The sequence below is a fragment of the Equus quagga genome, chromosome 17, assembly GCF_021613505.1.
Source record: "Equus quagga isolate Etosha38 chromosome 17, UCLA_HA_Equagga_1.0, whole genome shotgun sequence".
NCBI lineage: Eukaryota > Metazoa > Chordata > Mammalia > Perissodactyla > Equidae > Equus > Equus quagga.
Window position 1 is genome coordinate 27,783,758 of NC_060283.1, and position 26,844 is coordinate 27,810,601.

General features: G+C 39.1%; 1 protein-coding gene across 1 annotated transcript in view; it reads right to left on the minus strand.

Annotated features, from left to right (window-relative positions):
* Nucleotides 1–1,960: 1,960 nt before the first annotated feature.
* NUP160 (nucleoporin 160) overlaps nt 1,961–26,844 on the minus strand; it is a 44,840-nt gene continuing 19,956 nt past the window's right edge. The window contains exons 12-36 of the mRNA XM_046644021.1: nt 26,525–26,608; nt 26,069–26,239; nt 25,216–25,315; nt 24,781–24,946; nt 24,193–24,320; nt 23,942–24,102; nt 21,877–22,010; nt 21,161–21,231; nt 20,345–20,504; nt 19,432–19,501; nt 18,662–18,760; nt 17,797–17,916; nt 14,335–14,430; nt 14,141–14,235; nt 13,945–14,041; nt 13,746–13,851; nt 10,684–10,844; nt 9,514–9,574; nt 8,502–8,612; nt 8,198–8,321; nt 7,444–7,545; nt 5,585–5,726; nt 4,237–4,362; nt 3,268–3,372; nt 1,961–2,604 (exon numbers count right to left, since the gene is read on the minus strand). Coding sequence (XP_046499977.1) covers nt 2,515–2,604; nt 3,268–3,372; nt 4,237–4,362; nt 5,585–5,726; nt 7,444–7,545; nt 8,198–8,321; nt 8,502–8,612; nt 9,514–9,574; nt 10,684–10,844; nt 13,746–13,851; nt 13,945–14,041; nt 14,141–14,235; nt 14,335–14,430; nt 17,797–17,916; nt 18,662–18,760; nt 19,432–19,501; nt 20,345–20,504; nt 21,161–21,231; nt 21,877–22,010; nt 23,942–24,102; nt 24,193–24,320; nt 24,781–24,946; nt 25,216–25,315; nt 26,069–26,239; nt 26,525–26,608 — 2,880 coding nt within the window. The 3' untranslated portion in view covers nt 1,961–2,514. The remainder of the gene's footprint in view (nt 2,605–3,267; nt 3,373–4,236; nt 4,363–5,584; nt 5,727–7,443; nt 7,546–8,197; nt 8,322–8,501; nt 8,613–9,513; nt 9,575–10,683; nt 10,845–13,745; nt 13,852–13,944; nt 14,042–14,140; nt 14,236–14,334; nt 14,431–17,796; nt 17,917–18,661; nt 18,761–19,431; nt 19,502–20,344; nt 20,505–21,160; nt 21,232–21,876; nt 22,011–23,941; nt 24,103–24,192; nt 24,321–24,780; nt 24,947–25,215; nt 25,316–26,068; nt 26,240–26,524; nt 26,609–26,844) is intronic.

Genomic DNA, 26,844 nt, shown 5'->3' on the forward strand with positions numbered 1-26,844 from the left:
GAGGAAGCCTGGCCGTGAGCTAACATCTGTGCTCATCTGCCTCTAGTTTATATGTGGGATGCCTACCACAGCATGGTGTGCCAAGTGATGCCATGTCCGCATCGGTGAACCCTGGGCCACAGAGAAGTGGAACGTGTGAACTTAACTGCCGCGCCAGCGGGCCAGCCCCTTGTATCCAGTTTTTAAGCTTTTTTTTCTCTACCCCTAAGTGATCAGTGAAGTTTCAGGAAACAACACAGGCCTGAACTTTGGGAGGGAATCAGAATGGGGAGAGGAGCCAGTAGTGAACTGGTGAGAGCTGACCCTTCGGGCTCTTGAGTTTTCCTGAGGAGGGCTGGCAGAGGTGACTAGACAGCGCCAAGATGGCTTTGCAGAGGAAATTAGCTTCCTTGGAAGGTCACAAAAATCAGTGATGCACTTAGTAGGGATGGGCACTATAAGACTCAGGGTGTCATAAATTCTATTATTAACAGAAATTATACCAATTTTCTTTTTGATTGTTTTTTGTTTTACTGAGGAAGATGAGCCCTGAGGTAACATCTGTGCCAATCTTCCTCCACTCTATATGTGGGTTGCCACCACACCACGGCTGACAAATAGCGTAGGTCCATGCCAGGGATCCTAAACCACGAACGTGGGCTGCCGAAGTGGAGTGCACTGAACCTAACCACTATGCCACGGGGCCAGCCCCAAAAATGATGCCAATTTTTATTGTAAGGACCTCATCAGTTACATTTTGTTAAATTATTTAAGAACTATGAAATTATGTTTTCCTCTAAGAGTCAAACCTTTATTTAATGGTAGTTAAATACTAAAAAAGGAGGGAGTCCTTTTAGTCACATTTTGTAATCAGAAAATTGCCAGAGTTGGAAAAAGCAAGAAATAATGATGCTATTGTGGACTATTAAAACATCACATGGTCTAGAAAACAAAAACACAGACCCACAGTGGTGAGAAGAGTGAAGTGAAACAATGCGGGCACCTTCTGCTCTGGCTGGGAATCAAAGTGAGGAAGGGGGAAGAAAAAGGGCAGAAGAGCTGAGCTGACTCCAGCGTGGGCTCTGGGCCTCGAACCAAAATAGTGGGGACAGGAAAAGCTGGGCAGGGTCTTGGGAACTGCCACCATGGAAACCACTGCTTTGATCAGCAACACCAATGGACAGGTTTCTGGAGCAGAGCCAGTCTCAAGCTACTTGTCCTTCAGAAATGGCTACAGCACAGTTTAATATTTTTCAGACTGTGGGTTATGATCCATTAGTCACTCATGAAAACATCAGCATACATAGTAAGTGAGGATACATATTTTGTGAAACCTTTCTTTTGGTTATATATGTGTATATAGGTCAAAATATATTTCCTACTACAGTTGGAAGCCACAGGTTTATGGAGCTAGGATGACAAGGACTCTCCTCGTCCCCAGTTGCAGCAAACACCTCATATTAATTACAGTGGAGCTAAAATGAAAAAAGAACCAATACTTCAATATCTACCAATAACAGTACCACAGGGAAACTCACATCATTATATTTAAAATATATAATGTAAATACGGTATTGATAGTATAAAAATTAAAGGCTTATGAAAAACTCAAGAAAGGTCAAAGAGCATACAAGCAAGTAATATACAGATTGTTTCCTTCAAAGATAAATTTTAATATACAGAATAAAATCCAAGATTTTATTTTTCACCTTCCCCCAAATTTGTGCGGAATCAATGCTCTGAATCTGATCAGGAAAGTTTATATTTTGGTCCCATACATTATTAGACTAACTGTAGGATCAAGTCCAGCTTGATTATCATAAATCATAAAGTTAACGGAATTTACTTTGAAAATCTGTTACTTTTGTAGCTGATGGATTTCCAATATTTTCTTAGCTAAGAGTTTACTCAACTTTAGCCTCAGAATCAGATTCAAAATAAAAATACCTTCTTTGACAGCTGGTCATCATTTTAGGCTTAATCTAAGCAAATTACTTAATACTTTATTGAAGGCCATACAAAAACTCCACAATAAATAATGAAAAGAGTACACAAAATCATTAGCCTCTGTTTGCAATACAGAAAATACATGTCAGTTCTGGAACAAAATAATTCCATTGTAATACAAAAAGTGACAGGGCAGAATGAAAGGACTTGCAGTAACTGCTTTTGGTGGTCAGCTACAACAAGCCAACGACCATCAGCTATTTTGGAAAGTGAAGGTGGGTTTTAATTTGCAGATAAAGAATGTCTTCGGTAGTTTAAAAAAATATAAACTCTAAAAAAGCTTGTGAATCATATACAAAAGCAGCTGTTTGAGACCAAGGTTGAAAATCAGAAATTGTGGGTTAGCACCGCCAGCAAGCACAGGTCCTGTGGCCTGTCGCCCTCCTCTCTCGTGCAGAATGCAGACTTGAATGTTATACACATCGCTCACAGGTATCAAAATCGGCCCGGAGGACAGGGTTCCTGCAGGGTAAAGTCCTAAGCCCTAAGAGGCACCACGCGGTTACAAAGGCTAGGCAACCGTCTGGATCACAGGTTCCGACGATACAATAAATCTCGTGTTGCCTTATCAACTTTTTGCTGGTAGTCATCCAGTTTGTCAAGTATTTTCTGGGACAGCTGTAGGAGAAAAGAAGAGAATCCTTACAGAACAGGTCAAGGACTGAAAAAGATTGAAGTTATTAATCACTTTGACTTCACCAACCATATTCCTTCTAATAAGGACGTTAGCCACGCTGCTTCATTTAATCACTGTTCAGTACAGCAGTCTGTCTACTGTGTGACTCAACTGATAAACCTGGACTTCTCTGTTAGGCACAATATTCCAATCCTGTTTTCCTAATGAATTTTCTAAATATTCAAATCACACCACTTTTTTTTTGCTGAGGAAGATTCGCCCTGAGCTAACATCTATGCCAATCTTTCTCTATTTTGTATGTGGGTTGCCACTACAGCATGGCCGTGGATGATTGGTGTAGGTCTGCACCCAGGAACCGAACCTGGGCTGCTGAAGCGGAGTGTGCCAAGCTTAACCATTAGGCCACGGGGCCACCCCCACATCAGTATTTTTAATAAAAGCATTATCAGCTTTCTTTCCAGAACCACAGAGGCTACATACAACTGATTTAACTAATCATTTTCTAAAGGCATTCAGGCAGCATGTTAAGGGCAATAAATGGCTTCTGTCCTCCCCTTAATCCTCTTAAGAAATGAAGAGCAAGTTTTCAGGTGGAACTACCAGTGCAGGGGCTTATAGGACGCCTCATGAGAGGGTTCACTCACTGCAATGTTGTGACTGTTGGCACTGTTCTCTCCAAGAGCGTGGAGCAGCTGATCAATGGAAGAGTACGGGAGCCACACCATTGGGGCTGTTGCAGACAGTGGAAACTGAAGGGAAGAATACCTATTATTTGAAGACAATCTGAAAAGTGGACCATTTCTTCTGAGTAGTTACTTTTACAGGCCTCGATAACATAAAATGCTTTACCTATTTTTTTCACAATAAGAAACTGTGTGTGCACGCATGTACACACACACAAACTGGAAGCCCCCTGCTTCTCTTTTCAACCGGGGAACTTGTCCTTTTCTCAGTTAAAGCAAATGTGTTTTAAAATTCTTGTCAGCTCTTATCTTAAAGGAGCCCTAAGGCCTATTAAGGATAAACACAAAAAACTCTTCTCTGAATTGTCAACGAGTGATACTATTTCCAGTCTGAGATTTAGCTTCAAATTATCTGGGAAAAGAAATTCAGAAAAGGCAGGCTCAGCTTTCGAAATTCTGAATACTTTCCTGGAGTTTAAGAACTTGGCTCTGTGGTTAGCTAGACCTGGCTCTACTATCTACCGTGTGAGCTCTGGCAACTTACTTAACCTCTGAGCCTGTCTCCTCACGGCTAAAAGAAAGGATTAAAAGAGCTCCTCACAGGCTGCTGGCAGGATTAAAGGAGAAAACACTGGGAGAGACTCAGCACCATTCCTGCACACACCAAATCCCACGTGGTTCTTATTTCCCCCACTCCTGCAGATGCTAACTGAAGCCACATTCCTACGATGGGGAAAAATGAAATGTATTCTCATAAACAAGAAACTAGAGACTCAGAGAGTGCCAGTGCCCTGAACTTGGAGAAAACTAGTTGTATAACTCCAAACAGTAAAGGTAAGTCCACTATGCTGCACTTCAATTGACTTTCAGACCCTCACCCTACTTAGTGTGACAATACAGACTCAAAAAGAAATGTGTGCACACACCTACCTCAATTCCGAAGTACTGATGTCCTTTCCCCAACACTGCATCCACGTATTCCGAAACCAAATCTACAGCTTCTTCTAAAAGGTCATAGTTCAAGTAGAGACGGAGCAACTCAGCGGCATCGACCTTCTGTAAAAAGTTGGTGATTAAGAGCATCTAGCTATTTCCATCTTAACTGGGCACTGACTTTACAGAGTATGCTGGGTGTTGAGTCTCTGGCGTTTACACTCCTCAATAAATAAATAAACGAGCGCCTTGGTTACTCCTCTGCATCTTGGGATAAGGGTTGGATTCCCCAGGGCCCAGTCACCTCTGAGCACCTTGTGAGGCCCCATCTGTTAAGTGGCCTTACTCTACAGTGTTGTGATCTAAGACACATATTATCTTCTCTCTACTTCAGTTTCCACATTAGTTAAAGTCAACAAAGCTTCCCAGAAATACTGAGTACTAAAGAGACAATATATTCACATTCTCAGATATATATGAACGATAAATGCAAAAGAAATTAAAGAACGACCAATTTTAAATGCCTCGTGTATACATTCATTTACATGTCATTTATACATTAAATTTGTATTTAATTCAGGGTGAGAGAAAAGTGAATACGGTCTCAGTTTGGAAGGGCTCTGCTAATTATGTCAATTATGCATTCTATATTCAGATTTGATCACAATCTTAACTTTTACCATCTTAGCTGCCTTCTCTGCTTTCTAACTTAAAAAAAAGATCAACTCTCCTGATTTTAAGCTTCAGATTCTCTCTTTCCCATCCTACTGTGTCTGAAACAGATACAGCAGTTCTCAAACTTAAGGATGCATCAAATCAAATGAGGAGCTTGTTAAAATACAGATCCTGGATCTTAGCTCCAGATCATTTGATTCTGTAACTCTGGAATGGGGCCCAGGAATCAATATTTTGAGGAAGCCCTCTACCCAAATAATTCTGACACATGTGGTCCAATAACCCAGTTTTGATAAGAAGTGACTTAAGAAACACTGTTGTAGTATCTGAAAACTACTCCACCCACCCGTGTGAAGTTTTTGAGTAACGAACAGTAAATACTGTGTCATGCATATACGCATTGTTCTAAATAAATACTCATTGTTCAGTGAGCATACAAGCAGGCATTAACTGAATTACTAACCTGTAGAACTGGAAACACTCAGCACTTCATGCAGAATTCAGTTAAATTGTTCTCAGCGTTTTTAGTTAAGATTGAGAAGCTGCTCAAAGCACGTAGGTCAGTATATTTCCATAAATTATCACTCTTTTTCTTTTTAATCATCTCATCAAGTTATCCAGAAGGATAAAGATCAGCTTCTCACTCTCTACAAGTTAAGGTACCACTTACCTTGTAACTGTTTATAAGCCAATTAGGCAGAGGCACTCCATGAGACAAGAGCTTGTTGATTACACAGTGGTGATACAAATTATTCTGGACTTTGTACCTTTCCAGGTAAGTTGATAACAGTCGCCATGCTTCATCTGTAGCACTTGATAAAAGCGAAAAGGACTAATGAGTTCCAGATTCTTAATAGCTATTTATAGTACCATTCAAAGCATGTATACACAAGGAAGAAAATCTTCAGAAGCTCACAACTGAATTGGAAATATAGCTAAATGGCAACTAATATTATTAGGGTCAATGAGACTTGGGCATAGTACCAGAAACTAGATGACTCGGATTCTTGTATTTCTCTCCCACTAACCACATATTTACTTGACTGCTTGACTATACAATTCACATACCTTCTTTGTCCCAGATTTCTAAAACAATGAAATTGGCTCAGATCACTGTTTCCAAATCTGATTAAGCATTAGAAACATGTAATAGTTCTGATTTAGAAAACTAGGGTGATATGTCATAATCTGTATTTTAACAGTGATTCTCGTGGGCTAATTTAGGGGTTGAAAAACACTGTCAAAGGACTTCCAAACTGTAAGATGCGACAATTCTAAAGTGCTAAGCTGCATTATACAAATTATAAATGCAATTCAAGGAAGGGAAGTTTACCGAGGCTTAGGGTTGTCAGAGAAGGATTCTAAAGAAGACACTGAAGTACATTCAGGTAAACGATTAATGGGGTGCACGAGGGAAGTAGACGGAGACAGGGGATCTGAAGAAGGTCTGGTAGAGAATGGGGGTTTGTGGGTGACAGATTGCTAAACACTAGCCAGAGATGAGCTATAAGAGGACACTGGGATGACAGCCATGACACATCAGCTCAATGGAGGAATGGGGAAAAAGGAATAGCACATCCTAAAATCCAGTAAATATAGACTTTTGCCTGGAAGAGTACCTTTTCTTGTTCTTTTTTTTATTTTGCTGAGGAAGATTAGCCCTAAACTAACATCTGTGTCAATCTTCGTCCACTTTATATGTGGGTTGCTGGTATAGCATGGCTGATGAGTGGCATGGGTCCCTGCCTGGGATTTGAACCTGCGAACCTGGGCTCCTGAAGCAGAGCACTCTGAACTTAACCACTACACCATGGGGCTGGCCCCAAAGTACCTTTTCTTTTTCTTCTGGTGAGGAAGATTGGCCCTGAGCTAACACCTGTGACAATCTTCCTCCATTTCGTCTGTGCTGCCAAGCATGGCTTGATGAGTGGTGTGAGGGTCCGCATCCAGGATCTGAACCCAAGAACCCCAGGCTGCTGAAGCGGAGTGCACAGAACTTAACCACTACATTACCAGGCCGGCCCCCGACTATCTTTTCTTTTTTTTTTTTTTAAAGATTTTATTTTTTTCCTTTTTCTCCCCAAACCCCCCCGGTACATAGCTGTACATTTTTAGTTGTGGGTCCTTCTAGTTGTGGCACGTGGGATGCTGCCTCAGCGTGGTTTGATGAGCAGTGCCATGTCCTCGCCCAGGATTCGAACCGACGAAACACTGGGCTGCCTGCAGCGGAGTGCGCGAACTTAACCACTCGGCCACGGGGCCAGCCCCCCGACTATCTTTTCTTAACAATATAATACCACAAGCCTTTCAGGAGGGGAATATGGAGAAGGACGCATTTTCTACTCAAAGATATCTTGGTTTGCACAACAGACTACATGATTTATAAACTCTCTAGCTTCTACAAAAATTTAGCCAAGAAAGAAAGAAAAAAGTGAAATGATCAGTGGATGAGAATGTAATCAAAGACAGAGAGCTACAGCTTTGGGACAGGCAGACCCTCGCAGGGTCGGATGAGCACTAGGGCTGTACCTGGACTCCTTGGTGGTGATGACTGACGAGAGCTGATTGGCTGCCAGCCAGGCCCAGGCTTCTGCTTGTGCTGCCTCCCCTCCCAACTGCAGCTTGATGCACCTGCCATGAAAACGGTTCCACACACAGTCAACGAATTTGCTGAAAAGCACCGCATTATTCTGCTACTAAAACTAGAGAGAGAAGTTAACAACTTTAGCTCCAGTCTATTGCTGAATTCACTGCTGGGGTATTGGCTCTCCTCTCCTCACGGCCACACAACTGGACGAGCCACTGGCCATCAATAAGCGTCAAGAGATAATTTACTTCCAAGAGAAAACTGATGATGAAAACTTCTGAAAGCTTAAAAAATATTTTCAATTCACAAATTACTTAGGTCTAAGACAATTTCAGTAAGAAGTACTGTTAAATAATGCTTACAGTGGCCAAAAGATGTCCTAAAGGACTGAAGAGACAGGCCTTGTCTAAAACAGACACCACTATTTAACCCAGGTTATCTACTATCATGTGGAAATGTGGACCCAGGAATGCCAAACCCTCTGATTCCCAAGAGAAGTTACAAGTAGGGATTTAAAAAAAGTTCACAATTCACTTAAAAAAAAATTTATTGTGTGAAGTTAAGAAAACCACTTATTCAAAGCACAATTGGCTTATAGGATACTGGCTTGTGTGACAACTGCTTCACACTAGGCAATAGTATAGTATTTTTGCATTAGAAAATTAAGACTCCAAGAAAACCCAATTTCATACATACTTGAAAGCAAGGCCCTCAAAGACTGGCGTTAAGGGAAGCTTAAAAGTCTGGCAGAGCGATATGGCAGTGTCAAAAAGGCCAGCTTGAACCAAGAGAGTGACCATCTCCTCTGCTGACGAACTTCCTGTGGAAAGGGAAAAGGGCGATTTAGCGCAACCAACGGTATAAGCACACGAGCCCAAAGACTCCTCTGCTGATGACGGTCTCAGGATAACAAGGACCTGCTTCACACCACCTAGCACGCTGTGTCCACCGTCTGCCCTTAACATGTGCCGCTGGTGCCGACAGAATGCTGAATCCCTACCTGCAACTGCAACCGCTGACGGATCGTGCTGAGCCAAAGTGAGGCGAATGCGGGCCAGGGAACACTCTTTCTCCAGATCTTCCAGTTCCAGGATTTCAATTTGCCTATTTGCTATAAACCAAAGAAAAGTATTTTCAATTCCCAGAGTACAAAGGGAGTCCCTATTAGTTTAATGGAACCTATCCATTTCCACTAAACATTAAGTAACTTTCAATTTAATTTCCAAAGGCATAAAGATGGGAGAAAATGGGTCTCAATAAAGCTAATAAAAAACAAAGCAACATCCCTGCTTCACACGTGCAGCAGAATCAAATCCAAGCGCTCTAACAACAGCTGCAGTTGAGGGGGCTTACGAGCGATTTCACGTATGATTGCATTTAACTCTCACAACGGTGAAACACTGTCATCTCTACCAGGAAGAAAAGAACATGCCCGAAGTGAGAGAGGCAGAGTAAAACCAGGCGCGTCCTGGTCTAGAGCCCAGGCTCCCTGGAAGGATATCATGCTTCCACGGTAGGAGAGCCTGGTCAGACAAAAGTCGAGGAGTGAGTGAGTCAAATACAATAAGCAACAGAAACGCACACACTCTTTATTAAACACTTCCATTTCTCATACTGCCATTCAAAGTTGTCAAAGGGTTACCAGACAACCCTTAGCAGATTCAAATATCGAAAATAAACTAAAAAGAAGGAACTTTACAATATTTTTACAACAATAAAATATATATATAATATACTACCATATAACTATACATAATATTATAATGTATCTACTGTCTGTATTATATATCTTTTTTTATTAAAAAAATTTTTTTCCATTTATTTGTTTATTCTCGGATGTACATAATATATTTCAAATTATATATAACTTCTATAACAGTGCATACATAACTACTATATGTAATATATATAACTCTCTCTATATATAGAAAAACTACAATAACTTAACAATATAACTACTGTCCAGCAAAGAATCAGCACGACCTCGCTCCCATCCCCTCGCCCCAACTCACTTGGGGCAGCTGTGCATTCTCCATCATGGTTCCTCTTAGGGGATGCTCCAGGGCGATCATACTGAAAAGACAAAACAAGTGATTTAACTGTGAAACATCAGTATTTTATTTTGATATCATTAACTGTGATCCAGCTTTCATGCTTAAATTCTGTCCACGTAAATTATGTTTGTTTCAACCAGCACAACTCTTCTTACAAAGCACTGTAAAACTATGCGATGAAGAAGGGGAGCTGTTTGCCAAGTTGGCTCACTTATATAACATGTTACTGAGTCCAAGGACACAAGATTTGATCTCCGTATAAACCACCTGACTTTCCTTGGTTCCAGAGTTAATTCTCCATCCATACCCCTGGGAAACAGCCTGGTAAATGCAGGAACAATGCAATAGAAGTAGCTGAGGGTACGTGATCCCATCAGCACGGCAGGAAAAACTCAAAGTGTATGTTCTTTAAAAGAGTAATTCTAGATTAACAAAAATGAATGAAAGAAAAGCAGTTACCACTTACTGAGCACTTTTTGCAGGCCAGGCACTGTCACTGTTCTAAGCAATCTATGTGAATTAACTCATTTAATAGCCAAACAACCCCATAAGGTAGACATTATTATTATCATCATCCCTATTTTATGCAAGAGGATAACTGGACAGCAAAAGATTAAGTAACTTGTCTGAAGTTAGGCCTAACTTCAAAACCACTTTGCAATGCTTCATTCTTACAATAATTCTCAACTTGAGAACTAAATTGAATTCCTGCAAAAACAGATTAATTTCGAGGGCTGGCCTGGTGGCACAGTGGTTAAGTTCACACGTTTTGCTTCAGTGACCCAGGGTTCGCCAGCTTGGATCCCGGGTGTGGACCTATGCAATGCTCATCAAGCCATGCTGTGGTAGGCGTCCCACATATAAAGTAGAGGAAGATGGGCATGGATGTTAGCTCAGGGCCAGTCTTCCTCAGCAGAAAAGAGGAGGATTAGTGGTGGATGTTAGCTCAGGGCCAATCTCACACACTCACACACACACGTGATATTTATATAAAAAAAGTAGATTAAGTTCACAAATATCCCAGTAGAAATTTTAAATGAAATGAAGAAAAATGAGGTAATAGTTTTGACAGGATCATACAAAATAAACTAAATGTTCCCCAAATTCCAGGATGGAAAGTTTTCATACCACTGCACCAGATGCTGGCTGCACAATCCATGCATATTCTGGACGAATAAGTCGTAAACAATTAATAGCAGCCAGATAACAGTTGCCTTGCTTCTCAAGTCCCCGCAGAGTTCGAACCTCTCTGCCAAGACGCATTCCGTACTCAAACATCACTGTGCCAGCTATGAGGCAATAATAAATTAGACATCAGAATTTCAAAAATGTGTTAATTTAAAGATACACAGAGAATCTGTTACACTTATCAAATCTTAACATTTAAAACAAAATTAAGTTTAACTTAAAACCACAAAAAATCATGTATTGATGAGGGTGTGGAAAAATTGGAACCCTGTGCACTGCTGGTAGGAATGTAAATTGGTGTACCACTATGGAAAAAAGTATGGCAGTTCTTCAAAAAATTAAAAATAGAATTACCTTATGATCCAGCAATTCCACTTCTGGGTATACAACCCCAAAATTAAAAGCAGGGTCTTAAAGAGGTGTTTGTATACCCATGTTCACAGCAGCATTATTCATAATAGCCGAAAGGTGGAAGCAACCAGAGTGTCCGTCGATGGATGGATAAACAAGATGTGATATATATGTATAATGGAATATTACTCAGTCTTAAAAAGCATCCATGCCATAACATGGATGAACCTTGTTGAAAGAAATTATGCTAAGTAAAATAAGCTAGTCACAAAAAGACAAATATTGCATGATTCCTGTAGTCAAATTCATAGACAGGAAGTAGAATGGCGGTTGCCAGGGCTGTGGGGCGGGGGGATGGAGAGTTGTTGTTTGACAAATACGGTCATGTGTCGCTTCATGATGGGCCACGTTCTGATGAATGTGTTGTTAGGTGATTTGCTGTTGTGTGAACATCAGAGTGCACTTACACAAACCTAGATGGTATAGTCTACTACACACCTAGGCTGTATGCTTCTAATCTTAGGGACCACTGTCATATATACAGTCTGTTGTTGAACGAAATGTCATTACACAGCACACGACTGTATAGAGATTCAGTTTTGCAAGATAAACAGAGTTCTGGAGGTTGGTTACACAATAATGTGAATGTACTTAACACCAATGAACACTTAAAAATCATTAACATAGCGAAGTTTATGTTAGGTGTATTTTACCACAATTAAAAAAAAAAAGCCAGGGTTAGCCCTCGTGGCCTAGCAAAGTTTGGTGCACTCCGCTCTGCTGGCCCACGTTCAGTTCCCAGGCATAGACCTACACCACTCGTCTGTCAGTGGCCATGCTGTGGTGGTGGCTCACATACAAAAAGAAGATTGGAAGCGGATGTTAGCTGAGGACCTTCCTGGATCTTCCTCAACCAAAAAAAAGCCACAAAATAATGTAAAATGTTACTTTTGACTTTTAAAGATTTTATTTTTCCTTTTTCTCCCCAAAGCCCCCCAGTACATAGCTATATATTTTCAGGTGTGTGTTCGTCTAGTTGTGGCATGTGGGATGCCACCTCAGCATGGCTTGATGAGCAGTGCCATGTCCACGCCCAGGATCCAAACTGGCAAAACCTTGGGCTACCACAGCAGAGTGTGCGAACTTAACCACTTGGCCATGGGGCCAGCCCCCTACTTTTGACTTTTAGATACTACATTCCCAGGCAGTACAGAAGCTAGCTTAGAGAGCAAATCTCAGCCACATTGTTTACCTATCCCACCCAGGATTCTGAAACCAAAAAATGTTGTGATGCTCTGCTCAAGAACACTGACTTATTTTTAAAAGACTTTAGTTATGTGGGTTGAATGAGATACTGAAAAATACATTGTTCTGAGACAGCTTGGGACTCCAGAAACTAAATAGCATTTAAAGTTTCATTTCAGTTTTCAAATGAAACAATTTATTTTTCATTCCAACAAATATTTTTGAGTGCCTGCAATACATAAGACATTTGTTAGAAGAACAGCCCTGTTTCAGAAAGACCTGAACATCAATCTAGTTAAACAGGTCTCAGTCAGGTTGCTGTAATGGCTATTATTGTGAAAGCAAACAATGAGAAATCTTTAATAATCTATATTTCTTTTCCTGTATGATACAAGAAAATAAAACAATATGCAGACATGTTTTAACATTAGAATATTAAGAACATGCCTATGAATTACCTCCATCCATTCTTTCCAATGAATATCAGTGAGAAACCTAATGAAAAATTCTGAGTGGAAAAAGTTATAAAAATGTTAAAAGTTCCAAAGGGGAACCACAAATGGTTACCCTGTAAAATATGATTTTAAAACAGATAAGTTATCCCTTCATTTCACCTGTTCTGACCAAGATTTCATTAGTCATCCTACAAATCCAAATTAAGATATATCCTACAGAAGTAACTGGCCTGTACTCTTCAAAAATATCAACATCATCAAAGGCAAAGAAAGCCTAAAAGGAGTGCTCCAGATATCACAAGTAAATGCAATAAGTGATCCTAGATCAGGGGCTGAGGGCAGTATGGAAGGAATGTGCTATAAATAAAACCGTTATTATGACAATTGGCAAAATTTGAATATGAGCAGCACATCAGAAGACAGCATCACATTTAACTTTAATTCATGAAATTAGTTACATTTCTTTAATTTGATAATTGTATTGAGGTCATATAAGAAAATGTCATTAGGAGGTGCATCTGAAGTATTTATGCATTAAAAGTCATGATGTCTGCAACTTGCTCTCAAAAGAATCAGCCAAAAAAAAGAAAGAAAGAAAGCCAATGGCAAAATGGCACAGGAACTCAAAACCAGCCACAGGAATTCAAGGGGCTTCTAGTGAAGTTAGTTTCCTTTATAATTGGACAAAAAATACACACAGCATGCCATGTCACTGGAAACATCTCAAGAATGTTCTAGAATGGGAGTAAGTGCATCTCTTTAAGGCTAACAGGTAATCTTCAAAAGGGTGAAGCTAATCCTGTACCTAAATATAATTTCCCCAAATACTTGTAGAGAACACTTGCCAAATGGTAAAAATAAGGTAAAAATTACGTAAGTCAAACACAGTATTTTTGTAAAATATGATCAAATTGGTAAGGTTGCCTCCAACTGTCTGCTTCAACTGCTCACCTTTTCGGTAATTGTGGCGATAGATGTGAAAGGCATACAGAAGCTCATAGTAATTGTGAGTCATAAGGTCCACAGCCCTCGCACGTGATTCAATTATTCCCACAACCTAACGAAGGGAAAGCAATCAGATATCATAGTTAGTAGCCATCATAACAACCACCACCGTTGTGTCCCGTCATCAGTGAATAGACAAAATTACCTCATTGTGCAGATTCACATAGGGAAACTCTACAAGATCCTGGAGCTGCGAGCGTTCGCAAAGAACTACCACCAGCTGCCGTAAACAATCTAACTGCCTAGAAGGGAAGAAAGGGATACGGCGGGAAACTGTCTTAGTGGATTAAACAAGGCTGGTAAATTGCCTTCTCCGAAAAAGACTATGTGAGATTAACTACCTGCTGGAATCAGGAATTTGGGTTAAGGCTTCATACGCTTGACTATTGTGACCCAAATCCAAATGATGTTTGAAAATGCATGTTCTTAAAGTAGCCTAAATATCAAGTACAGGGGAAAAAAGAACAATAGAAATTAAAATACTACAGCCATGACAAACTTCAAGGGAAATGACCAGATTACAGTTAGTTCTCACCTGACTTTTCCAGTCATCACCTGCTTCAGTTATGGCTGACGTCGCCAGCTGAATAACCAGCTCAGGCAAACCAACAACATCTAGTAGGCGCAAAATCTAAGGAGAAACAGAAGACATTTCCATTAAAATCGATAGGGAAGTGCACTTCAAATGAAACAGGATTTTAAATTAGTCAGAAAGACAACTAGATAAGATAAAGATTAAATCAAATAAGACAGACAGGATTATCTGGTTAATACTGAGGATTTCCCTTTAGATTCTACTGCTAAATAACAGACTTCTCGTAAAACTCTATTGGTTGTTTCTGCTCACAGCTCTATCATCAGTGTTTAGTACACAGTAGGCTCTCAGTAAATATTTGCTGGATAAAGGAAGAAATACAATGTCACTACCAACTTTTCCTATTAACTGTTTAAGTCATAGAATAAATTAACATCATAGCCTTATAAAAAGCCTAAAGAGAATACGTTAATGTTTGAAATAACCCATTTCTAACACAACAAAGAACAGTGCTCTTCCAACTGTTTTGACTGTCTACCCTATTAATAACGTCTGTGCACACTCCTGCAGACACGTACACATGTATTTACTTATATTACATACATGCATTTCTCTAATCTATGTATAACAATATACTCAATACATAAATTTAGAGGCTGGCCCTATGGCATAGTGGTTGAGTTTGGTGTGCTCTGCTTCGGCGGCCCGAGGTTCGAGGGTTTGGATCCTGGGCATGGACCTATACCATTCGTCAGCCATGCTGTGGCGGCAACTCACATACAAAATAGAGGAAGACTGGCACAGATGTTAGCTCAGGGCTAATCTTCCTCAAGCAAAAGAAGAGGAAGATTGGCAACAGATGTTAGCTCAGGGCGAATATTCCTCAGCCAAAAAACAAACAAAAATATATATAAATTTATAAAGGATGAAGTAAAGGCAAAAATAATTTAAAAATTATTATTTTTATTAGTACTTATTATTTGCTTTAGTAACAGTATAAAAACATCATTTTTGTTCTGGATGCTTAGTTTTTTAAGGTTATACTTTTTATTGAAGTGTAACATATATTTAGAAATTTACACAAATCCTAAGTACATAGCTGGTTGAATGTTCACAAAGTAAACATATCGATGTTACCAGCACCCAAATTAAGAATCAGAATATATCGACATTCCAAAGCCCCAATGTCACGCCTTCCAGACATTACTTTTTTCTTTCTTCTTCCCAAAGGCCCCCAGCACAAAGTTGTATATTCTAGTTGTAGAGTCCTTCTGACTCTGCTATGTGGGATGTTGCCTGAGCGTGGCTTGATGAGCGGTGCTAGGCTGCACCCAGGATCCAAACTGGTGAAACCCTGGGCTGCTGAAGTGGAGCACACAAACTGAACTTTACCACTTGGCCACGGGGCCCCCATTACTGACTTTTAATAGTTTTGTTCTTATTCAAGGAAACAGAATCTTATGGTATGTATTTTTTGGTCTACCTTCTTTTGCTTAACATGTCTCTAAGACGGATCTAACTTATTATATGCAGCAATTCATTTCCTTGCTGTGGTTATTCCATTGAAAGAATATACCATAATTCATTGATCTATTCTGTTAACAGACATTTGAGTTGTTTCTAGTATATGACTTTCATGAATATGCTGCTTGAAACGTAATTATACATTTCTTTTGGAAAATACGTGTGACTTTCTGGATGTATTTAGAATTGAAATTCCTGGGTCTGAGGGTATGTCAGTGACTGGAGCTAGTAGATAACTGACAGTGGTGCAAAGTGGTTGCAACCAATTCATACTCCACCACAGGTGATTAGCATGCTCAATGTCTTAATGACTTTCATGGTCCCATACTATCTTGAATTGACATTTCAATACAAGGTACACTTACTTCGATTTTAAATAGCATTCCTGAAAAGTTCAATTGTTTTTAGTTGATTCTCGCCAGATCTGACTATACACTGTCACTGTTTTCACTTTGCAATGTGGCTGATGAAAAGCCTGTATCAAAGGTGGCCATGTCAGCCCGAGCTTTTCTGCATTTGCTTGTACTGTCTTTGTTAGTATTACCTTCAGTCCGGCTTCTTGGCAGGAATTCTTAAAAGCCAAGTCCATATTGTGAAGACAATTTTCATTAAAGTTAAGCAATATATTGTGCAAGTCAATCTAACCAGGTAATCAGAACTGCCTGAAATGAAGTGGAGGAGGGAGGGTGCCATTCTGCCCCCACTCCTAACAGTGATGCTCCCACTCTTCCCTCAGACACCTACCCCGAGACTAAGTGACAAATGACGCCCTGCTGAAAGGACCAAGTAAGGGCACCGGCCGGAGTCAACCTTTATATTAAACAGCACATTTTAATTTACTTCTTCTGTGAAAGGTCTAGTATTTTCTTTCAAGGTCCTACTTTGGGGTCCATTGGTGCAGTGATACTTAACGTTTTTTAACTCCAAAAGTTTCTTTCCATGAAAACCATGGAGCCCTTCTACAGAATAAAATACAAAACATTTTTCATACAATTTCAGGGGATTTATTGATTCCTCAAATCTATCTGGCCTCAGATTAAAAACCTTTACTTAGAATTCAAAATAATCTTCTTATTAGTAGAATGATAGAGGGTTATTAAGAGGTTATTAAGAGGGTTTAACAAGCAATGAACAAAACAGTGAAGCCTGCCCTTGCTGCATTCACTTCTTGGTGGGAAATCCAGATATCACACAACACATAGATATGCAAAATATAATATCAAGCACAATGAAATGCTATAAAGAAACAAAGCAGGGCAAGGAGAGAGACTGCCCACAGCACCTCCATCTGCATGTGTGCACAGAAGGCAGAGAGGGAGCAAGAGTGTGGGCATAACAGCTGTTCTACAAGGCGAGGCAGGAGGAACTTTCTGAGGAGGTGGCACACGAGCAGAGACCTGAAGGAAATGAGGGCGTGAGAAACCTGACTGTCTGGAGGAAGAGCATTCCAGGCTGAGGGAACAGCAGGTAGAAAGAAAGGTCCTGAAGGAAACAGACGTTCTTGGCTTGTATGAGTCAGAAGGAGCGCCACTATCATTACAGCTGGGTGACCGAGGAAAGACTGGTGGGAAACAAGGTCAGGAGGGGCACCCAGGGCCAAATCATAAACCTAGGTTAAATACAGCATTACTAGCTAATTCTTGGAGACATCAGCAAGACTAATAAAACAGAAATGAAGTAATAAACTTCCGATGATGACTGGGCTAATGAAATGATATCATGATGGGAATTTCATTGAAGTTAAAAACATTTATCAAATTTAATTAAAAATATACATTTCTTCAATTTTTCTAGGCAAATTCATTTTTCTCTTCATTTAAAAGTTCAGAGAACGATTAAATGTTTATATTATCTGCCTTCCAAAATACCAAAGCAATGGGTTTCAGATACATTTTTCCACAGGGTGGATTAAGAAAACCAAACCATGACATAAGGTACCTTATCATAATACTGCAGCCTGGGCGTGGACACGATCTCCCCATCCTCTGAGCGAATCAAGCGATCCAAGAATTCCTCTTTGCCCACTTCAGAGGCTGCCTGGCAGAAGCACTCCAGAGCCTGGAGAAATAAAAGAACACAAAGCGATTCATAACAAACTTCCACTTCTAGGTGCTGTAAGTTGGGGGTTTGTGTGTTAAGGAAAGCCAAAAAAAGAAAAAATTATTTAAGACCACTGACTACATTCACAATTTCTGCCGTTCTAAATTCCATCTGATGCGTTATTCAACATTTTCCTTTAATTTACCTCACCGTTTTACTTCAACGTTACCAAATAAAAAGTAAACTTCAATAAGATAATTGATGGATAAATATGTAATAAAGCAAGTGTAACAACATATTAACATTTGTAGAATTTGAATAGTGAGTAGATGGGTGTTTACTATAAAAGTCTTTCAAGTTTTTCATATGTTTAAAAATCTACATATTAGGATGTCAGGGAAAAAATCAGAAATGTAAACAAACTATCATAATTGGGGAAAAAAGCAGCATAAAATTTTTAAAAAGACATAATGAAAAGGTTAATTAAGTAAGAAATTTGATTTATAAAAATGCATCCCTAAAAACACCTGCACGGGGCCAGGGATTTAACGTTTTCTTCTTCCTGTTCTCATGTGTCCTAACCAGCCCGCACAGCGCACGAAGCTCAACAGTCCAGCCCTCACTGGCGTAGCACGCCCCTCACTGGCACCGGTCTTAATCCTTATCTAGAAGATTCTATGCCTTCCATCCCCCATGACCTGGTTAGATGGAAACTAAGAGTCGCCCTTCGCTCGAGTTTATTCATCCTTCAAATGCAGTTTACCTTCTGGCCCTCTCCTGTAACCAGGTAACACCGTCCCAGCATAAATCGACAGGAACCAACGTTGACTTGACACCAGGGATGTAGCAGTTGAATATAATCCTTAAGGGCATAAAAAGTGCTTTCTGATTAGGAAATAACTACTACTTAAGGAGATATTCATTCACAAGTTCTTCACACAGGGAGAGAAGACAGAGGTCAATCAACACAAAAGCTGTATTTCCTGAAGTCATCTGGAAATTAAACTTAATCCTGTTCATCTATTCCTGTATTAGCTTAGACACTGTAACAAGTAAACAGGACTCCAATAACACTAATACACGTAAACACACATACACTTTCCATCTTAGCAATTTTCCAACTTCTGGTATTTACTGGTTCAATGACTAGATTCCCATAAAGGACTTATATGAAGACAATGGTACAGCAGTCCCCCCTTATCTGTGGGGGACATGTTCCAAGACCCCCAGTGGATGCCTGAAATCGTGGATAGTACTGAACTCTACAGTATGTTTGTTTACCATAAAGAGAACCTAATAGAGAGAGAGAGAATAAAAAAGAGACTTTAGAAAAAATTATGTTAGGAAAGATGCCATCAAGAGAGAAGTAAAGAAAATCTTTCTGGGGTTTATTTTGGTGCAATCAAGTTTAAATTATTGTAATTCTTTTTATGAGCCTATTTAAAATGCAGGTAACATTTACAAAGAAAAAAAAATCCAGAAATCCCATTCTTTACAAGAATGATTAAACCTGATATCTTCATCGGTACTCACCTGCAATTGTACATACTGACAATTTCCCATCAAACATTCTAGAAAGAGACAACCGGGATTGCTAGGCCATCTAGTCATTGGATAAGGAGACTTTTTACTTTTTTGGCAAAATTTAAATACACACACTGGGCATCAAACTCCATGAAATGGCTTAATTTTTTCTTTTTTTTTGGAGGAAGAGCTAACTACTGAGCTAACTACTGCCAATCCTCCTCTTTTTGGTGAGGAAGACTGGCCCTGAGCTAACACCCATGCCCATTTTCCTCTAGTTTATACGTGGGACGCCTGCCACAGCATGGTTTTTGCCAAGCGGTGCCATGTCCACACCCGGGATCCGAACTGGTGAACCCCAGGCCACAGAGAAGGGGAAGGTGCGCACTTAACTGCTGCGCCACTGGGCCGGCCCCTGGCTTGATTCTTTAAAAAGAAGGTAAAGAGAAGGTAGCAGAGCACATGTTCTTTCCACATAACTACAAAACCTCAATATTAGATAAATACAATGAAAAGGTTTAATACCAGGAGCCTAGTCACCTAGCTTAGAACCCAGTTAACCACGGGCTAACACATATTTCATCACTGGGTGGTTGTTTCCAATTCTGGCTGGTATATTGCTCAAGCATACTGTTGGTGCCAGTGGACACCCAGCACCTAACATAGTGCCTGGCATATAGAGCCACTCAATAGCTATCTGACGAGTGTACAATGTTTAAAAAGAGATGTAGGTATTAAACGTGTGCACCATACAATCTAGCTCAATTCCTGAGCAAAAAAAATAAAATAAAATAAAAATTGGGATCATATCGGAATAAGCACCTAACCTCATTAAAAATCTTCATTACATAGGCAGAATAAGAGCCTTAGACTATTTAGACAGAAGAAAACTTTTAAATAAAACTTTTAAATAAAAGGATACAAAAGCTGCAATAAATAATTGGTAATTGCAGTAATCATCTCAGGCCAATTCAACCCAGTTTGGCTAAGAGGTGCCTTTGGTTGAGAGAAGAGATGAGATATAATGTGTTTTCTTGCAACTTCATGGAAGAATAATTCCACAATTGTCTGAGGGCTAGATACTTAAAAAGAAAAAGTTATGACAATCATCAACTTGTGACAGTAATACCAAGTTTCAATTAAGACAGACGATCAATTCATTTTATGCCTGTAACAAAGAACATTTATTATTTCAAAATATAAAATGCATCATGAGTGCAATCGATAGCAATATAAACAAAAGCAATTTGTAACCTGTGTAGTACTACACAAACGCAAGAAAAAGCCACTGGAATCGATAAGCCATTAAATTGTAGTCGTTTCTTTTCACTGATCTCACTACGGCTAAGTGTCTTCCCTGGAAAGTATTCACAATAAATACAGTTCCAAGACTCCAAACTTTATACCAAAACAACACAAAATAAATTCTCCAGAATGGTTCTCAAGCATGAGTGGGCTCCTTTTGAGTATTTGTTGATTAAGACAAGATCATAAAAGCTACCTTGAACTTAGTAAATTTTAAAAATGATTTTGCTGAGCTCATCACTGCAGCATCAATACATAATGGGCAAGCAGCTATGCAGACTTCTCGTCATGACCAGAGGTCTCAGGCCACAGCTTGTTGACCCTCTCAAACTGAAAGCAGGGCCTAGCCAACCTTTCCACAGCAAAGGTGGCAAAAGACCACATTAACGAACGCCAAATGTAAAACCAAATGCATACGCAGTCCAGTCCTTACCAAACTTATTTGCCATTAAAGCACCGGAGTCAGTTAGTTCCAATACCGACAAGTGTTGGAGATTAGATTCCCTGTGAAAAAAGAGAAAAAGACAGCTTAATAAAGTCGTCTCCGCAGACACGACTTCAACAAGTTATCCTGTCAATAACACTGTCAATTTAATCAAGGCATTGCATATAGAAGCTCCACCGAAAACACAGGAAAAACCCTGGAAAACATGTCATGGTTTAGATTGTGGCCCACCATATCACCCAGTCAGCTTTCAACGAGAAGCCAGAGCAGAGACATCTTAGACCCCCATGCCACGAAGTCTTACCTTGCCAGAACAGAGGATGGTTTATCTCATTGAAAATGTGAATCCTAAGTATTGGATTTTCTTTCTTCTTTTGGTTATAAAGAGCTCAGCCTACCTTTAATAACAAGTACATTTCTGTGTGTGGTCTAACTTTCCCTGTGACCTCATCTTATTATTTTGCCTTCAACAGGATTTATCTTTACATTATACACATACCTATACAATAATAAAATATATTTATTATTTTCATTCTTGTAAGTTGTTTTCAACCTTTAGAAAATGAAACATCTAAAAGCTTTCTGAATTTTAAAGGGAAATCATGCTACAGCATCATGTTTATAAATTTTTTCTCTTTAAGACAATGAAAAAAATAACTAAACTCACAAGTTATTTGAAAAATAATTAGAATAATGAAACTCACAGCGTGTCAATTGGAACATCAGTTGCCAAGCACTGACTTCCCCACTTAATGAGGTAATAAGATAAGAGCAGGGGAGCTGTTCGATGTAGTAGGTCTTGCTGAGCTTGAAAGAGCTGACCAGCTCCCAAAATCACCTATTCATGACGGGTGGGTGGATGAGACAGTAAATAGCAATTAGTAATGATAACTCAAGGTTCAGGGGGAGGTAAAAAAAAAAAAAATAAGCACAGTTACAAAGGGAATATAAAAAAGCAACATACATACATTAAAAAAAAAGCAGCACACCTATTAAACTGTGAGGTAGCAGGTGGCAAAAATATCTACCCAAACATTTAATAGTATGAAAATAATCAAAGACAGCTCACTAAGTCATGGGAGCTGACAGTGAAAAAGAAAGCAACAAAAAGCTCAACTTTCATCAAATCTATGGGTTCAGAATTCAGCAAGAAGTATAGGGAAATCAAAGTCTTTTCTTTCTCTTTATTTTGGTGAGGAAGACTGGTCCTGAGCTAACGTCTTTGCCAATCTTTCAATCTTTCCTCTATTTTGTATGTGGGATGCCGCCACAGCATGGCTTGATGTGGTGTAGTGGTATAGGTACCCCCTGGGATCCGAACCTGCAAACCTGGGCTGCTGAAGTGGAGCACACTGAAGTTAACCACTACACCACAGGGCCAGCCCCTCAAAGTCTTTTCTCATGCTTCTGGTCTTGGGTAAAAATGGGTATGACCATTAGAGGAAAACTTGGCAACCTTACCAAAAGCCTTAAAAGGTATACAGAAAGTTACAGCTATGAGGAAAAAACTGGCAACAACCTGGATGGCCACAAATGGGACTGGTTAAGTTAAAACTGTAGAAGGTAACTATTAAAAATAATGTCATAGAATACTTAATAACGTGAAAATGCTGATGAAATCTACTGTAAGAATAAAAATAATCAGATTAGAAAAAACAGTATGAAGCATATCCTAATTTTATAAATAAAATGAAAAAAATATTTGCATAGGAAAAAAGGTGTACACCAAAATGTGAATAGTGGTTATCACTGGGTAGAAGATGACACAGATGAATTTTAATTTTCTTCGTTTACAGACAAAGGCTTACATATAAATGTTCTACAATGAATATCTATTACTTCCGTTTTTATAAAACTACATTGGTTATGATTAAACAAAACAAAAAATCCTGAAGAAATGAAAGAATCTACAAAGATTGAAAAGAACTTAGTAAGGGCTGCCCTGAGTGACAGACTCTCAGGAAAGGTTCCTGTTCCTCCTTGGGGGTCCCCAAACAAATCATCTTCCTAAATGTTTTTCCTTATTTTTACCTGAAATTCTACCATTAGTAATGTATTTATAAATTCTGATTTAAAAAATATAAATACCTCTGGGAGCCCCAAAGGCCTTTCAGTTTTTTATACATTAACACGAATTAACTTAACTGGATCGCTTCCTTCTCAGGCTTGGAGGGGATTACCAACTGAGAGATACACGGGACTTCTGCCCATGGGCAGAAAGGTAACACGAGAACATGGAACATTCAGTAGGGTGGGAGACAAGGACTGCAGGATGTCTGCAGCCTTCTAAGAAGAAGAACAGGATGTAAAAGGAAGCACAGAATGGAGTTGGGAGGACCCCAAAGACAAACTCTGCAATCTCAAAACTGTGCTTAGGGTAAACCCCATACTGCAGAGAGAGAGAAGTTCTCTTTCTTCTTCTTCCTCTCTCCTCCACACTAAATGGTTCCCTGCTATCATACGCAAAGTAGTACTAACAATACTCAATTCTGGGAGGCCAACTTGGGACATTTTCCCACCACTATACATATGAAGATTCATAGTGTAACAATCTGCTTCATGCATGTTCTTAATCCGTACTTTTAGATTGTGATGTTTCCTCATTCTTAATTCAACATGCATTTACACAGCACCCACACGGGCCAAGCACGGGGACAGGGCAGTGAACAAGGACAAGCCTCTGCACGCGCGGGGCTGGCCTTCAGCTCTGTGCCTGTAGATCTACATCAGGTTTTAGATTCTACAAGTTTCCCCTCGAGTAGTACGTACTGCGTCTCCTAGTCTCATTAACAGCTGCTGTAAGATCAGAAGGTCTCGGCAGATGAGGAAGCGAGTACTGGCAATTTTACACACAGCTCTGCACACAATAGACCCTGCTGTGCTACTACCGTAGAGCTGGGAAAGATTCATCCGGATATTCAAAGGCTGAGCTGTAATTAAAAAACAAAGAGAGAAAGAGGAGTTAAATGTATTATTGTTTCTCTAAATCAAAGAGTCACATGTGTGGTTTTGTCACTTACCTGGATTGAATCCCTTTTCCATTTCCACTTCTGTTTCATAATCCATTTCCCGTATAAGAAGTCCAATGGCGTGGATTGGGTTCCTAATCTCTTGCAGTTTACTACAAATATCCTCCATCACATTTTCTCTATAAGGACAATTAGAAAACTCCCATTACCACCGAGAATACATAAGACAGACTCTATATGTCCTGTAAGCTAAATTCTCTAAGAAATGGGAAAACCAGCCACATAATAAAGGAGTGGAGATCATCACTGTGGCATATAAGATACTTTTACTCCACGTAGCAAATTTTCCCTCATTTTTTCAGAAATGACAGGCAAAATGAATGTAAGAAAAATACCTTTATGTTTTAGAGTTTACAGCAATTAATAGTTAATAGCTAGACCATAATTTAAGAGTCTATTTCCAGACCTGAATTCATGTGTTAGATTTTCTGTTTAGCTGAAACACTTACTTAGAATCAAGGCAACTCACTTTAAGCCACTACTTTGTACATATTTGAATGTACATTAAAAACCTGACTTTGGCACTAAAAATGACTAAATTTCCATTAGGAAATGCACTTTACCCTAAATTCTCCTTACACATCAATAGTGATCAAATCTTCCAGAATCTGTTCTGCAGTCTTTTCTGGAGACTGGAGGTTGTAACAACTCATTTCCATCATTACTGACATATCCATAGTCACTGACTCTCCAATCAGCCGAAGGCATTTTATAAGACATATGACATCTCGAGCAACATCCACATCTATGAGTAAGAGAAAGTTAACATTCACGTCTCAAGCCAATGAAGAATGACTAACACCATACTAAAATAAAATATTAATAATTAAATGCCAAGGATCTATCTGAGGTCTTGGAGACGCTTAGGCATCTTCAGTTTTCCTTAAAATATCTATAATGTGGTAAATTGACCAGGAAAGGTCACAGTGGCAAGGTTTTTTTCGCATCTGTTGAAACAAAGCATAGTGTTCAAGTAGGAAGGGGCTTAAATATGAACATAACAATTACAATTACCATCAGATATGGTTGTCTCATCCTCTGTCAAAAGGTTCTCATCAGGCAGGAGATACAAATGATCCACTAAGGAGGAAGGCACAAGGAAAGACAGGTACCCCTGGAAATACAAATCTTCCAGTTACATTTTTTTTGGTGAATGTTTAAAGGTAAATAATTGAGACCTGGTTCTTATCATGAAGAAACACCAGACAATTCCAAATTGAGGGCCATTCTACAAAAAAACAGGTATAGTCTTTGAAAAATGTCAGTGTTATAAAAGACAAAGAAAGGTAACAACAGTTCAAGATTAAGCTAAGGAAACATGACAACGAAATACATGCAAGATCTTGAATTGGATCCTGGGTCAGGAACAGAAATTCTGCATATAATTGGTAAAATCTGAATATTAACTGTATAACACTGTAACAATTTCAAATTGCCTGATCTTTAAATTGTGCTGTGATATACAAGAACACCCTTGTTCTTAGATACATGGTAAAATATGTAAGGAAAAAGGGGCATGATGTCTATAATTAGCTCTCAAGTGGCTCAGGAAGAAAAAAACATATTTATAGAAGGAAGGGAAGCAAATGGAACTTTACAAATGATGAATCTGTGTGAAGGGTATACAGAAGTTCTTTGTGCTATTCTTGTAACTCTTACCTGAAGTTTGAAATCATTTCAATATAAAAGGTAAACAAAATGCAAAAAAGCATACGTAATGCAGAAGACTATCTAAATACAAATGAAATTTAGAAAGAAAAAACCCTACAAAGTCCTAAAAGCTAACAATAACACACAACAGACTAACATTCTGGAAGACCCACTGAACCGCCTGAAGGAATTCTTCCGTGCGCTTCAGCTCCCTTACTTTTCTCAGCAGGCACACCATGTTTGTGTGTGGATTCAAATGCAGGGCAAGAGGATGAGAGAGCGCTTCCTGATACTGAAGACAACACGCATAGAACTTGCACCAGAATTCCTGTTGTAAATTTCGAAATTCTTCCTGGGAAAATTCATACTCTGTTACACTTCCTTGGAGCTGGCAAAGAAAAAAAAAAAAAAACTCTTGATACCATTTGGGATCTTTCTCCCCATAAAACATAACTGTCTAACATCATTTTACTAAGCTAGAGCCAAATGAATACTCCTTACACATTACATGCCATAAACTATATAAATATATATCTAATTCTCTAATTAAAAGGTTTAAGCATTTTTACTCCCTACTAATAAGGTCCAGTAAACAACTGAACAATTCCTCAGTACCAATCGGCCCTATATCAAGATGGAAGAAATTATTGTTCTTTCTTTACTCAAACCTTACCTCACTTTCAACAGCTAAAGTAATTTCTTTCTTTAGTTCACTCCAGGAAAGATCTAAATTCCTCTCAGTTCCTCGACAGAAAATCTAAAATTAAAAGAGACATTTTAGAGTATTATATAATATCCAAACTAAATGAAAAATACTCTGGTTCAGGAGGCATCGAGGCAATATACAACTATACAATAGAGACTGGACATGCCTGGAATATACATTTACTCCTGACACCGCAAATTTTCTGTAAGTGAAATCACTGCGAGTTCTATAGAACAGAATAAACTTTAGAAATTCATGAATCTGAAAGAATTATAATTGGGTACATT